Here is a 15,793-nt window from a genome sequence, read left to right on the forward strand (position 1 = left end):
GAAGGGGTTGAAAAAACAAAAGAGCTCACGATCAGCACTTGCTTTCCGCATCGTGGGTGAATACTGCACTATGCTTGAGGAATATGAGTCTGTTGTCGACATTACAAGGCGGGGTATCAAATCAATGGCCGCCGACTACAGCTACACAGGGCTCGCACTTCAGAAGTGAGTTTATACTTGGACACTAGACTCTGGGCTTTACTTATATCTACTTTCTTAGAAATTCAGATTCTATGAAAGTAATTCTGGCAAGGGCCTTGATTCATTACCAGTCTCCGAAACATCACGACGAAGCAAAGGCTTTATTCGGGGATGTGCTTCAACGGAATTCAAAGTATGGATCTGCTCTCGTTGGTTTAGGCTTGATCCTTGAGGAGCAGCATAATTATGTCGATGCTGCCGATTTTCTAGGACAAGCCTTGGCTTTAGACCCTGGTGATTTGAAGATAATGTCGGAGGCAGCGTGGTGTGATGTGCTTAGGGGAAATTTCTTGGAAGGGTTGAGTAGGTTGAAGGGGTGTTTGGGACAGATAACTGGTGTTGATGCTAGATCACGCGATTTCAAAGCCCAAGTGCTATGGAGAATCGGACAGGCGCTTTGGGGTTCTGATGGTACGATATCCCCTATCTTTGGAAGGTTTTCGGTGCCTAATGTGCATTATAGAACAGTGTAGAGCCGACCGGAGTGGGCCTTATCATTACTTTAGATCTGCAATTGAGAGTAATCAGAACTTTGCACCAGCCTATACCAGTCTGGGAATTTACTACCAGGACATCGAAGGAAATTCGGGCAGGGCAGACAGATGTTTTCAGAAGGCATTTGAGATCTCAGCTGGAGAATTGGAGGCAGCCGAGCGTCTTGCTAGAAACTTTGCCGAGAGCCGGGAGTGGGAGTTGGTTGAGATTGTGGCAAGAAGGGCCGCTGAAGCCGATAAGAAGAGATCGGTACCAGGGAAGGGTGTTAGTTGGCCGCATAGTGCTATTGGTGTTGTAGAGCTCAACGCCCAGAACTTTTCTTTGGCTATACCTGCTTTTCGAGCTGCTTTGAGCACTTCACCTAACGACTTTCATTCGTTGGTGGGCCTAGGAGAGGCATATACATCAGCGGGAAGGTACGTTTCAGCCTTGAAGGTCTTCCTCCGAGCAGAGGCCCTTGATCCGACAAATTGGTTCGCCAAGTATATGTTGGCCAACGTAAGGCGTGAGATTGGTGAATATGAGGAGGCGTCTATTGGTTATCGTGCGGTGCTTGAGTTAAGACCGAAGGAGTTTGGCGTTCTTGTTGCCTTGTCAGAGACCCAATTGGCCTCTGCATGGCATGATATTGAGGCCGGATATTTCGGACGTGCTGCAGATAGTGCCGTTGAAAGCTTGGAAGTCGCGCAAAAGATTTCCGGAGAGAGGCCAGATGCCTTCAATCTCTGGAGGATTGTTGGAGATTGCTGTTCAGTCTTTAGCTGGATACAGAGTTTGGTAAACCGCATGCCTAGGGGTTTGGTTGTGCAGATACTCAAGACCGAAATCGACTTGACCGAGTTTGACATCCTTTCAGAAGTTGATGGTGTTGGTTCTCAGGCCTTAGGCGATTCCGAAGTTGATGGTCTCACCTTGTGTTTGAATATGGCAATACTGGCGTACAAGAGGGCTATTTATGCCAGCGCGGAGGATAGGCATGCGCATGCCGTCGCATGGTTCAACCTAGGCTGTGCAGAATATAGATCCTACGTTATTTTACCCGATAAGCCCATGAGACATAGGATGGCGGCCATTCGGTGCTTTAAGAGGACTATCAAGCTTGAGCCCGGGAATCATGAATTCTGGAATGCGCTAGGTGTTGCTACAGGGGAGCTCAATCCCAAAGTAGCTCAACATGCTCTTGTGAGGGCATTATATATTAACGAGAAGAATGCTAGGGTTTGGGCGAATTTGGCGACATTATATCTCTTGCAGAATGATATACAGTTGGCAAATGAGGCATTCTCTAGAGCTCAGAGCGCCGATCCTGAGTATGCGCTGGCGTGGGTCGGGCAAGGCATCATTGCTTCGTTGACAGGTAACGAAGCAGATGCGCAGGACTTATTTGAGCATGCCTTTGAGATAGCGGACAGTTCTTCCGTGAGTATGATATAACCCGAACATGCAGGGCATAGGCTAATCTGTGGCAGTCACTTGTGAAACGTCGATTTTCAACGGCAACATTTGATAAGGTCATTCAGTTGCAATACGAATCTGGACTGGTTTCTCTGGTAGGGCCAATATTTGCATTGCAAAAACTACGACAAGAGATATCCGATGAGCCTATTACGCTCCGCCTAGCGGCACTATTTGGCGAGCGTGTTAAAGACTTTGTATCAGCCTCAGAGAAGCTCGAGGTCGTCTGTGAAAAGGTGGAGCAAAAATACGAGACTACAGAGTCAGAGGAGGACCTGGTTTGTTATGCACAAGCGAAGGCAGATCTTGCCCGGGTCAAGCTCGGCCAGGAGGACTACGAGGCAGCGGTAGAGAATGCCACTCTTGCTTTAGATATCTCCGGGGAGATATCGAGACTAGAAGATTGCCGGCTGTCGGCACACCTCACGGCTGGTTTGGGATATTACTATTCTGGAAACATGGATGAGAGCTTGGAGATGTTCAAGGCTGCGCTGAATGAGTCTTCGGAAAACCCAGATGTGGTCTGTTTGCTTTCTCAGGTTCTCTGGGCGAAAGGCGGGGATGAGGAGAGGGATGTTGCAAGGAAGCTGTTATTTACTTGGTTAGTAATTCATTTATACATTTACCTTGGAGAATTGCTGACATGAATTTGATAGTATCGAAAGAAACCCTGACCATCTTCAGTCTATAATGCTGCTCGGAGCCATCGGAATTTTAGACAACAATGAAGATGTCTTGGAAGCCGTTATGGATGATTTACAGGCTGTTCGAGGTAGAGAAGGTTTAATCAAGGCTTCAAAGCAACAAGTTGATAGCCTACTCACCAAGATGGCTCAACTCCAGGTTAGTTCTTTCAGCCATTCTTTATACTTGGTCCCACTAAGAGGTTTAATCCGTGAAATAGGAACGAGACGACGCTATAGCAGTAGCCACAACATCCATCTTCATCCAGCCATCTCTTTCGAGCGCATGGAACAATCTGGCAAAGCTAACTGATGGAAATGATCACGTCATGGCGATGGCGCTCAAGGTGGCGCAGGAAAGCAAAGCGTTAGACGCGGAAGAACTGTCATTTGCCTATGCTCAACAGGGTATTATGAGCTGTAATCAGAGGGCAATAATCATTGCTCCATGGAAGGTCGATGGGTGGGTTAACCTTGTGGAGGACGTTCAGGCTGCTGCCCTGCCCAGATCAGCGGTGGATTCTAGCTGGTATTGAATTAGCCCAAAGGGTTGGCTTTTTTTTTCTTTCTTTTTTCCGGTAGTGTAGTATTATCAATGCCGTACACAAGAAAAGAGCTGGGCAGAGTACGGAAATGTTTGCTTCACATTTTGCTACCAAACCCCGGGATTTGGGTTAGTGGTTTAGCATTTGAAAATTGGAGGTTGATTAGGTGTAGGTACAGTACCCAACTGCTATTTCGCGCAAAATTACGTTAGAAGTGTGGGAGTCGAGATGTGGGTATTTGAGCATCGCATCACCAGGTGAGATCAGCTGTCGTCACGAGCTATCAATCGTGCGTGGTTCGCGCTTAATCCCACGGCCAAGAGTGGAAACAAAAATAATTCACCTTCACAAAATACACGGGCGGAAATTTTGGTCCCGAGAACCCACTTAAGCACGTATCTACCGATGATGCCTGCACCCAGTTGAAAACTGAGGCTAGACTCAAATCCATCGAGAGTCCGTTCACTAACTAACACAGCCCCACCCGCCCCCCTTCTCCACCTCTTCCTCTTTTAACAACAAACTACAGACACCCTCGGGGTCTGTTGGGAGACGTTAGGAAGTAGGCTAGAGTGGTCCCGCGTCAGGCTCTCAAATATGACTTCCAGGGCCTTGGGGAGCCGCGATACATTGGGGACCGAGGTAAATACTGTACTCGGAGCAAAGAAGCTTTGCTGACTACTTGGGTGTGGGAAATGTGCGGAATGGAGCCATACTATCATACTAGCCGGTCACTTTGTACTGTACATGGAGAGATAGGGCTATTGCTATTTTGACACCTAATTTAAGCACGTTGGGGGAAGATTTGTTGCCAACTCTCCATCCATACTGAAAAATGAAAACCTATTCATCATCCACTCTCCGGGTCGGGGGGTGGTTTGTTAAATGTTTGTATCTGTCACACGGGGCTTTTCCCATGTACGATAGTAGTAGCGCCGGACCTCCCTAAAATATGCGAAATATTTGGGTGGCAGAAAATAGACCAGAGGGAATCCGTCGCTTTTTCATGATTCATCCGGTTTCGCTGGGTGGATAACTTCCAACTTATGCGGTATCCTGCATAATCTAATTCGGAGCGTCCCAGTATGTAATGTGAAGTCATGCTATCGTATCTGGTAAATCACCGGGCTTGGCGATGCTATACCACCTCTTCTCGTACCGGCCAAGCAGCAAAAACTGCCATGCACAAGCACCAACCCTGATATATGGAGGTTCGGTACTACATATCCATCTGTAGTGGGCACGTAGGGTAGCTTCCAAAGTCCCCGGTATATGAACAAGTACACAGCTTATGGAGCTCTCTCTTCAGGGGCGGGATGGTTTATGACATCTATTTTCTCAAGTTGGCACAGGCTCTATCCCAGAAGGCATACCCCGTCTCTTGACTTGGAGCTCGAAAATACTGCTGTGCGGTCTTGGTAAACCATGTCTGGGGATAGGCGGGATCGGATGGACTCGGAGGGTTGCGGTAATATCGGTATGCCGCCTGACAAATACTATACATTAAATTTTTGAAATGGCGACAAGTGTCTATCGAGTGATGACCAATGATCCCTCAAAACGATAAGCTTCAGAGCAGGCAATCTGCGGGGTGGATTGAAATGAGGGTCCTGGTACTGACGGTATTCGGAATTAGATGAGCCAGCTCTTTGCGATGACGGGCGCCCCTAGATTTGTGGGATGCTATATTACCTGGAGGTCTTGATTCGCACTCAACTTTGCCTTCATGGGTATGATATGACACCTAGAATTGCTTGGGGTGGCTTCGTTCCCACGTTTGCTCCTTCCCCTCTGCCCAAATTGATAAAGGCGCTGAATTTGCGTGCCTGATCTACGGAGGGAATGGATGTGCGAAATGCGATTTTGCTAACGGTATCAGAAATAAATGAAGGAAGGAAGGAAGGTTGAACGCTCCAGTAGAGGCTCACCACTGCAGAACAGACCTAGCTTATATCCGCGCATTCGATACCCCCAGACATACCCTGGATCTCGGGTCCACCGTGTGAACTGTCTGATGCTGTGGGAAGAGTGGGGAATTGGAAGGGGGCCCTGTGTAAACCGTGGATTGCTTTTTTTTTCTCAGGCACTTTCGAGGTAGCTCACCCGTACAGGTGAGTGGGCCTGAGCTGTGTGATGGCGATCGGTGTTTTTGATGTCACAAGGTTGTGTTTTATTACTGGGAAAAGTGGAGTTTAGCAGGGTCTATCGGGTGGATATTTGGAAGGATTCACAACTATGCAAGGAAGAGCTGGTCAGGGCGGGGTGTGTAAGGGTTGTAAATGGTGGTATTGGTGGCTAAAGTGCAGAAACGACTTTTTTTTTTTTTAGGGGGGGGAGTAGGAACTTGCACTGTACAATACAGTGGTGATCATTTAATTGTGGTTTAGGTACGGTACAAGATATGCAGCACTCCACCGAAAGAATATTTCTTTTCTTTTCATTGCCGTTCTTGGTAAAGAAACAGGTTGCGACTATTTACGAGTGCGAGCACGTGTAAGAATAAGCGGTGGTTTTGATAGCGCTGTCCCGAGTGTCCCTGGATGGCAGAGGTTTTCTTTCGGTTTGGGCATCCAATTTCTCATCGGGTTGGCGCCGGGGGCCTCCTGCACTGCAGTACGAGTACTGTAGTAGACTACTAGTAGTCACGTGAAACTTCTCTCCCATCAACTCTGGTCTGTAGATGGTTCTTGCGATTTTGCTGGTATTTGAAAGGAAAAATATACTCGAGTACAATAGCATAACCATGCGTCCCCCGTTATCATCTTGACAGGCAGGTTAAATACAAGGATAATAGTGAAATCAAGAGTAAATTCTGGCAGCCTCCGGGAACAATTCTGCCAACTCCACCTGACCCGAGTCAACCGCGGCTTTAAAAGGCGTCGTCCCGGGGCCATTGGTGATGTCAAACTTAACATCCTTCCTCGCCACCAGGGCGCGCACCATGTGCTCGTCCCCCCAGCGCACAGCGGCATGTAGGGGAGTGGACCCAATTGAGTCCTGAGCGTTAACATCAATGCCGGGATGCTCTAGAATCATGCGGAAAGCCTTCTCATTGCGCATTCCGATCGCCAAATGCAGCGCAGTCCAGCCGCTCGGGCCAACGCAATTGACATCGACCCTCGGGTCTTGGATTAGGATGCGCAGAACCACGCGGAGGTTTCTACTGACGGCGTCGTGAATGGGCGTCCACCCACTCTTGGACGGACAGTTGACGTCAACTCGCTTATTCTGCAGGAGAGCTCTAAGCGTGGCCTCGTCGCCCTTGCGGACCAGGTGCCGGATGGGAGACTCTCGCTTTTGGTCCTCGACGTTCACATCGGTGTCCGGCCTTTCCAGCAACATTTTTAGAGCTCCCAGTCTCCCCATCCTTGTGACGATGGACAGCGGCGTGCGCCTATCCGAATCCCGAGTGTTCACCGCGACCCCGCAGTCCAGCAGAGTGCGGAGCACCGGATCCGGTTGCGTGACGACAGCGCTATTCAACAGTGTGCCGCCCCCCACATATTTCAATAACCCGCGCTCGAGCAATCTTTTGACTGTGGCCTTATTCCCGCGCTCGGCGGCGAAGTACAGCGCCCTCAAGCCGTATTCCTCGCAGAGGGCGCGGTTGTCGCGGAAGTTATTTATGAGCAAGGGAGATAGAAGGGCGTGTGTGAAGTGGTTGGCCCGCAGGAGGGAGAGGAGAGATGGTGGGGGCACGAACCCGGCAACGAGGAGGAGGACTTCGTTTGGGAGCTCGAGGAGTTTCATCATGGGGTTCGTGTGGCCGGGTGCGTAGGTTGAGTGGGGGGGTGTCGCAGGTGAAGCTGTTGAAACCAGATGAGGTAGCAGGGCTGGTGAGCCAAGACTTTGCCAAAATGGGGAAGTCGATACCCCAGTAAGTTACGGTGTCATCATACACGAGTGGAAAAGAAGGAGGAAACTTTGAAGCTCGATTTCGCCCGATAGAGGATCCCTGGAAGTAGGATATTGCCTGTCGTGTACAAGTATAGCCCTGCAGTAAGGCTTATGGCATGTGCTATGGTATGTACGAGTATGACACTCATACACAGCGAAACGGATGCAGAATTGTTTTTTCCAGCAGCGGTTGTTCTCTCGCTTCGGCGTCTCGCCTGGGTTCCAGCAATGTATCTATACTGTACTGTACAGTACCACAACCGCCTTCTCGAGAAAGTTGACTCGATGGGGAAGACGTCTGCGAGCCGTTCATCCAAGACGGTGCGGTTAACTGTATCGTATCATAGCAAGTTTTCTCGTAGCTTAATCATTCCTTCATGATATTATGACTGCCGGTAGTGCGTGCTTAAGCTTTCTGACCTCCAATTTATTGTAATGTGGTCTCGTAGGAACCCCTGCTGCCAGCCATTGCCCAGTACTGTACCGTGCAGTACCGTGTTCTTTGTCAATTCCAGTCAGAAGGGTCACTGGTCGCTCGCCTAATTATAGTACTGTACTGCATGCTCAGCCGTTATGCCCAGGAGGGTCTGGGTGTGCGGACTGCAAGTGATTTGGTAGGAGGAATTCCACCTCTATGCACTCTCCACTCGGTCATACAAGCATCTATCCTCGACGCTCGAGGCCTAGCACAGGAACTGGGGGTTGGTTGCGCAAAGGATAGAAAACATGTTGCTGAATTTGGTACATAACTTACTGTATATATGTTCAGCTACTATGGTTTATCATAGCTGGTGGCTAGTACAGCATATCGCTCTACAGCGTAGCACCGGTATGCCATTGCCAATGTGGGAGGGGAAGGGAGAGAGGGAGGCGGGAGCAAGGTGGTTTAGCAACCTTTTCTCCCTCTTTATTTCTTCAGGCCTTCCGGTCCATCTGCTAGAGCCTGAATGGGATTTGTGAGGAAGCTGAAGAGATTGGACTCCCAAGAACCCTACCGGTATGACACAGCACAAGTACAGTACTGATGCAGGTGCTGTACCGGTACAACACTGGGGTAATAAGTTACTGTACGAGTAGCGCGCATGTACTTACTTGTACTAGGAGCGGTACCAGTGTAAGCGCCTGAAGCCCTTTTCACTTCATCTCGTTTGCTCATTACCCGGCCCATACCAGCACTTGGCCTCGGCTGGTCGTGATGGGGTGAGGAAGATATGATAATAATATTATTGTGACAGAGATTTGCAGTCAAGGTCTACTCCAGACCCACTTGGTATCGTACTTACAGCACTCGAGTACTAGTACGAGTACAATGACAGTATCATATCTTTGAGACAGCGCTGGTTTGGCTAAGGTTTTGCACACCATATATGGAGGAAAAACAAACTCATCTGCACCGCTCCTACATCACCCTCTTCCGCCCTTCTATGAGACGTTACCACCTTCTTCCCCACAACATACGGGCCCCACCGGTATCCCGATTCTTGCAGCTATGATTTTCAGATACCGCATTGCTCGGGAAGCCTGGGGTAGCCGTATCGTTGTGGGTCGCCTTCAGATGTTTTCACCGTATTCTGGATAGCAATCTTATGCTGACAAACTTCTCATCATTCCAGCCCGGGATCCTCCAATCGTCGTCCGTACTTGCCCGGCAAGCTTTGTCCCTCTTTCGCCCAACGGTCCTAACGCCCGCCACAACTACCCTCCCTCCACCATCAAAGGAACAAATTCAAGCCATCAAGATCATACAGACTAGCCGAAGCAATATCCTTATCAATGCGTGTGCGGGTTCCGGGAAAACCACCACAATCCTTCAGCTGGCCGCCGCGTCGCCGGACCAGAATTTCCTGATCCTTGTTTACAACACTCGCTTGATGATGGAAACCAATCAACGCATTGCAAGCCTGGGACTGGAAAATGCCGTTGTTTACAATTATCACACTCTCGGTCATCGGTTTTATTCCCCCAACTGCGATACCGATCAAGGTCTGAAGCGAATTATCCGGGATAAACTTCCAGTTATGGATGGGAAGAGGCTTCCGCTCTGTGATGTTCTTGTGCTTGATGAACAGCAAGACATGACACCTGTCCTCAAAACGTTCATTGATACGGTAGTACGGGACATTGAGGGTTCGAGCGGCGCGGGAAAACGGATTAGTCGAGTTAGGCATGTGCTGCTCGGGGATATACGGCAGGAATTGTATGGGTTTAACGATGCCGATAGTCGCTTCCTGACATTAGCACATCTCAAGGAGTTATTCGGAAATGAAGAAAAGTGGGAAACAATCACACAGAACATCTCATACCGTTTGACGGAGCCGAATGCAAAGTTTATCAACAATCAGATACTGAAGCCGATATCAGGAGGGGAAATTGTATCCATCAAAGACAAAGCTCCAGATGGTTCAGCTTTTCCGAGGCCTCGATACGTATTTTATGAACCGCTTGGCGATGATCCTATAGTCGATTACAAGCCCTTTCAGGAAATTCTACGTCTACTCAATAAAATGGATCACTCAGACATTCTCGTTCTTGCGCCTTCATTAAAAAACCCCCATTTTATCGATCTTGCAAATTGTCTGGCTTTGAAGGGGTATCCCGTGCTGGCCCCCGTCTTTGAGGACAGCCAAGGCGTCTCACCCTCGCAATCTAAAAAGAAGATAGTGCTTTGTACCTATCACCAATCCAAGGGGATCGAGCGCGAGGCCGCTGTTCTGTATGGGTTCGACAAAAGCTACGACTGCTATCGTAACAAGTCCTCTGAGATCCCCCCAGTTGCCGAAAACCCACAGTATGTGGCTGCGACGAGGGCTAAAACAGATTTGGTGCTTCTGAACAACAGTAAATACGGCCACCCTTCATTCATAGATCTGAAAACATTAGACGATACTTGCGAGATTGTGAATAGGGAAATTCATTCCCCCAATAGAGAGGGAACGAGTGGTGTCCAGAGGTTTGGCGTTACAGCCTTGACTAGGAACATCCATGGCCTAGTTATGTCGAAGTGCATTCAAGAGTTGGAACTTGAGCAAAAATCCCCCCCAGCTTACGGGGGAAGTTCCCCCCCTTCGGAAATTGACATCGGTGGGGGGCTTGTGGAAGGTGTGGCGGATATAACGGGAGCCGCAGTGCCGGCGATCTACGAGTACTTCATGAAAGGGAGACGTGCTACCAGTTCCTACTGGTACCTTACTTCATTCTATGCTCTGTTCCGATATTTCAAGGCGTATAACAATGGGTCGTGGCAGGCCCAGGCGCAGTTGTTTAAGCGAATCCAAGATGACCGACCCGAGATCAATGATCATCTACGAAGCGTTCTGTCGAAGGTGGCCGCTGGGGAACTAAACCATAGCGATTTTTTGTTCCTAGCAAACTTCACATTGGCGATCGAGAATGGATTATTGGTCAAGCTTCTGTCGATACCACTTGATCGCTATCTATGGATTAAACCGGAGCACACGAAGAATATTATTCGTATCCTGTTCCCTCAAATCCCTCTTCGTTGCCAGTTTGAGCAGCATATTTCCCATACCTTTAGCAGATCCCAGTTTGCCAATGGGGTTAAGGCACGTATAATAGGAAGACTTGATATCTCAGATCTCGACAATAAATGCCTATGGGAAGTGAAATACACGCGGGAACTGCGAGCTGAGCACATCTTGCAAGCTGCATTATATGCAGGGCTTTTAGAGGCAAAGTATGGAAAGGGCTTTACTCCCAGGCTCATAAATGCGATGTCGGGAGAAATTATTGGGATCAAGCCGAAGACGGAAAACTCTTACGGGAACATTATCCGATTTCTTGTAGATGCAAAGACTGCCGAATCCACCATCCTAGCGAATTTAACGGATGAGGAATTCATAAAAGAGGCAGGGAATGGATTTGAGAACTATATTGGTCCAGCTGTGTTACCTTCTTGGCTCGGCGATCGGAAGATAGCCAAAAGTAGTAGAAAAAGCATCACTGTTGAGGATGATGAAACCTACTGGTGGCGCAAAAAAGGGACTGCTAACATTGCCAAAGAAGCTGCATGAACCTGCCGTGTTCTCTCCTAGCATTATAGACTTTATCTCTCCTCTTGCTATCTATTTCTTCGGGTGGAAACCCTATGTTGTTATCGTGTATCTTTCACTTGGATATTTTTTTCCCTCCCTGTTGGTGTCGGCTAAGTCTGATATTTTTTTATACTTCATAGGAGGCTGAGCGGCTTGGGCTCCTGGTGAGGGCGTCAGGTGCTTGCTTAATTCATCAATCTCTTAGCCTCCCTACTATGTAAGAAGGGGTAGAGTTAGATATCTTACTATTTGTGACACGGTTTCCTCTCCGCTTCTTGTAACTTTGCAGAATAGGTCCCTTATCTGGTGTATACTAACTTGGATATAAATGGATTGCTCCTCATGTACAGTACTAGTACGTCGTGAAAGATTGGGTAAGATAATGAGAGAACTACCCCGTGGTATATATAATATTCTCCCTGAAAAAAACAGGGAAATCTCCATGTAGTTTGGAAGCTTCACCTTTGCGTTTGACTGGTATCATACCGATACAGCCCCATAATTCGAATAGGGGGGGGGGATCATGAACATGGTAGGCATTCAGGGTGCCGACTGAACAACTTGGCAGCCTGCAGGATACAGCTCACGAATACCCAATCGCGGTACAGAAATATAGCTACTACGAGTATTCGCCCACGGAGCTAGGAATTTTTTCGCAGCTATTACGCTTTGCGGCAAATAAGGTTTGAATCAACTGGGTTAGTACTACAGTGGTGTGGCCATGTGGAAATACCGGTTTTTGAACTCTGCTATTTCATTTTTGTGAGAAAATTAGTCAGTCATGGATGACTGCGAATGTGGTCCGGGGGTGGGGAAATCATAAAACTGGTCATGGGATATCACTCGCTGTTCAGTTGCTATTGCTTTTTTCTCTTCCCCTGTTGGATTATCTGTGATAGGGTTAAGGATGTGGGTGGCAGATTGAGGGAGGTTTAGAGGTGCTGATAGTAAAAGCCCGGGTGATGCCCACCGGGCAAGATTTCCCCTGTTACCCAGTTAGTTGGTTGCCGGGGGCCTTAGTGAGAGGACATTACGATACCAAAAAGGCGATCCGAAGCACCACCACACTTATGATAAGTACTGGTGGATCTTTAAATTTTTCTATGCAGTACAGCTTCCAAAGACTCACCCTTCCGCTCCCGGATACTTGACTCTTTTTTCTTCTTTGCACCGCCATATATGTCCCTCCACGCAACCTTAAAGTCTTAGTGAAATCAGGAAGTTCCCGTGAGTGGCTTTCACATGGGTAATGAGAGTCTAGTAGCGACACTGGCAAAACAGCAATCACCAAAAGCCAATCGTGGGTGAAATTCTCTTTTTTGGGAGTAGAGATAGAGTGTTCCATTGATTTACTTTCACAAACTAACAAACTTGGAGATGACTACTCAGGTGGTAGGGGGGGGGAGGAGGAGAGGAGGAGGAGGGGAGGAGAGGCATAATCCGGTCGTCCTAACGGGCTTGATGATAATTTTCGTCCCACTCATTGCTCTCCTCATCCCTCTTCCTCTTCTTCGACCCCCCCGCCACCGTAACCTTCCCTTTCTGCTTCCTTCCCTTAGCACCACGGTCACCCGTCCGGTCACCCGTCCGGTCACTTTCAAGCATCTTGAATTGGCAAATAAGTTGGGAGATCTTTTCCTCTGTCTTGTCCAACTGGACCTCCGTATCCTCTAGCTCGTTGTACAGCGGCTCGAGGAAGTCGTTGAGGTGCTTCGTCAGCGCGACCTGGTAGTCAATGGTGAAGACCCTGCTGGCGAACATGAGCGTGTGCGCCTCCATCTTGCGGTCTATGCGACTCTTGAGCGCGTCCCGAATGCGGGCTAGGCGACAGGCAGTCGTTCGGAGAACGTTCAATCTGCCATAGATGGCTTCCTTGCGTGTGGTTGGGGGGTTGGTGTCCGGCAAGGTGGGGGCTTCGCTGGCCTCGCTGGTCTCGCTGGCGAGGGGTGGTGGAGATTCGGGGGGCACGGGGATTCTAGAGGTTGTAGACATCGTTGCTGTGGTGCGTGCTTATTTGACTGGTGGAGGGAGGGGATTTTCGTGGCTGTGGTAGTGGGGGTGGTTATTGAGTTCGTGGTTTATGTGTCTTCCGTGAGGGTGGGTGCGCGCGCTGTGAGTGCGTAGAAAGGTCTTTGGCATGTTATGATACCGGGGGTATTGGGGGGCTTGAGGGCTGTGCGTGTGGCGGGTGGTATCTTGAGTTTCCTAAAGGTTTGTCCCCCCCTCTCCGAATGATGGGTTGTGATACTGCTCGCCGGTAGATACTGTAGACTTATGAGATGACATATGATACTTTACCACTTTTAGTTCGCGTTGCGTATATGAACCTTCCAGCCAACACTAGAATCTACAAATCGGGGAAATGTAACTTTTGAGTAACGATTTTTTTACGAAAGGAGGACAACAAGTGTATTAGTGGATTGTCTGTCGCCCCGGCACAATTTGGACCACTCGCTATGGAGGAGAGGTGATGAAGAATAGAGGCTTGAGGCGGGAAAGGAGACAAGTTTTAGCCGCAATCTTCCATAACCGCTGCGATAGGTTTACGGAGACTAGTATGGTGGAAGGCTCCCTCCTGTGTGAGTGAATGGGAGCTTGAATCCATTGTATATCTTATATAAAATAGTTCACGGTTTAAATCCATTCAAAGGAGGTTCACAGCGATTCAAAGCTGGTTACAGGATCACCAGAGAGAAAGCATATCATGTGAATTGAATTTTTAATTTACCCATAAAAAGCACCAATCGCCCCCGGTAGAGAGTATCCCTCAAACAATCTAGAAAATCCTCCGCGTCCCCCCTCGAGATTCTAGAAGATCCACTTTTCACTGCCCCTCCCCCCTCTCACCATCTTGGAGATGGGCGTGGGTGATCCTCCCGGTAGAGCCTGTCAATGATTTGTTGGAAGGGCTCGACGCGATAGCCCATGGCTCTCAGGGTATCATCGATACTCTCAAGTTCGTCCCTGTGCCCGTACATCTCGTCCTGGATGGCTATCCTCTCGGCATCAATCATGGCAAGACGCCGCTCGCGGGTTTGCTCTGTGATCTCGGTGTCCTCCTCAACCACTTCGGCCGCCGCGAGACGAATTTTCCTCTCCTCTAGGAGGTCGAAGAATAAATTTTGGAGGTGATGACGTTTGTTGATCAAGTCCCTGATCTGGGGGTTACGCGGTTGGTCCGCAGATGGCATTTGGAATTCGATCACTTGAATCGGCTGTGATAGGTGGGGGTCTTTTTAATCAAGACGGTTAGACGACGAATGTTCAATGGCGGGGAACTTGTATGTGGTGATGTTGGTGTTGTTGTGGAGCTTGGTGGAGTGGAAGAAAATATCGGTTAGCCTAATGGAAGGGAGGAACATGTTGAGTGGGTGAATGTGCGAGGTGCCAATGATTTGGTTGAGGGAAAGTTTTCGAATATAGCGCCGTAAGCATCAAGTGTTCTAGTCGTGAGGTGCGTCACGGGAAATAATGCGGAGAAAAGGAATTGGAGAATAATAAACTTGAATTGTCAAGGGAGGGAAAGAAGGAGAAAGGAACTGGGAAGATGATCCTCCTAAGATAATTTCAAGTACCAAATTCGTATTACGCTCTCCTCGGGAATAACTATCACCATTTACGCCACCATCCCCGCTCGTAGTGTCCTCTAATCTCACATTCAAGAGTAAGGGATACATTTGCAGATCCAGAAAGAATAGTCAATTCAGTTTAGATTGCATGAGGTACTAGGGATTTTCAGCCAGATGAATGGAATCATTGTGCACCACCACATAAGTGATAATTCTATTCACTATGAGAATAAAAATATTGCTTCCACTAGGGAAAGCAATTATCGTGTCGCTTACCCACCGGAAAGTGACATTAGTGTTTACCGCTTGAAAGAAAGCCATACTTGCAACTTGCTCTGGGCGTGACTAACGAACTGTACAGACTGGAGCGTATGATATATCAAACATAGTAAAAGCGTCCTGATCCTCCCATGGATCACCAAATGTATCCTTACCCGTTTCACGCATGTTCCCGTTCCCGCCCACGCTCTCGTCACAACAGAGGAAGGGCGTGTCTGGGTGACCTTTTCTGTGTAAATCACTATAGCTTCAGAGACACTCTCCACCTCCCCGAACGATCTAGTGGACTCCCGCAGCTTCCACAACCTACCAGGTGCATTCAGAAACAACGCAGTTTTACACAGACCAACTCCCAACAGTATTCTTAAGGTCGTGGAAATCATCAAAAATTGCCAAAGGGGTGGCCCGGCTCGTAAGCTGTTGGAGAGCCGATACAGTGTATGTAAAAATGGTGTTAAAGGAAGGGAATCAAGGAGGGTATTCGTTGCGGATTGTTTCACGAAATAATGTTTTATTTGAGATCTTGAAATAATCTCTTGGAAAGAAGCGGCACTGTTATTACGGTCCGAGAAAGGGCAATAGATATTATCTTTTTTATTTTTATCTGATGATCATGT

General features: G+C 48.4%; 2 protein-coding genes; both read left to right on the forward strand.

The window, feature by feature from the left end:
- The window catches only part of GSTUM_00005350001 (uncharacterized protein), a gene marked incomplete at both ends in the record, with an annotated part of 4,447 nt that extends 1,077 nt beyond the window's left edge, over positions 1-3,370 (forward strand). The window contains 6 exons of the mRNA XM_002837434.1: positions 5-165; positions 221-612; positions 665-2,115; positions 2,166-2,752; positions 2,808-2,994; positions 3,056-3,370. Of these exons, the coding sequence (XP_002837480.1) occupies positions 5-165; positions 221-612; positions 665-2,115; positions 2,166-2,752; positions 2,808-2,994; positions 3,056-3,370 (3,093 nt within the window). The remainder of the gene's footprint in view (positions 1-4; positions 166-220; positions 613-664; positions 2,116-2,165; positions 2,753-2,807; positions 2,995-3,055) is intronic.
- A 5,150-nt stretch (positions 3,371-8,520) lies between these two features.
- GSTUM_00005352001 (uncharacterized protein) lies at positions 8,521-11,307 on the forward strand (the record flags this gene model as incomplete). XM_002837435.2 has 2 exons in its annotated part: positions 8,521-8,816; positions 8,890-11,307. Exons 1-2 carry the CDS (start codon positions 8,766-8,768, stop codon positions 11,305-11,307), a joined length of 2,469 nt encoding a protein of 822 aa, XP_002837481.1. The 5' UTR covers positions 8,521-8,765.
- Positions 11,308-15,793: the final 4,486 nt, after the last annotated feature.

The sequence above is a fragment of the Tuber melanosporum genome (assembly GCF_000151645.1).
Source record: "Tuber melanosporum whole genome shotgun sequence assembly, scaffold_19, strain Mel28".
Classification (NCBI taxonomy): domain Eukaryota; kingdom Fungi; phylum Ascomycota; class Pezizomycetes; order Pezizales; family Tuberaceae; genus Tuber; species Tuber melanosporum.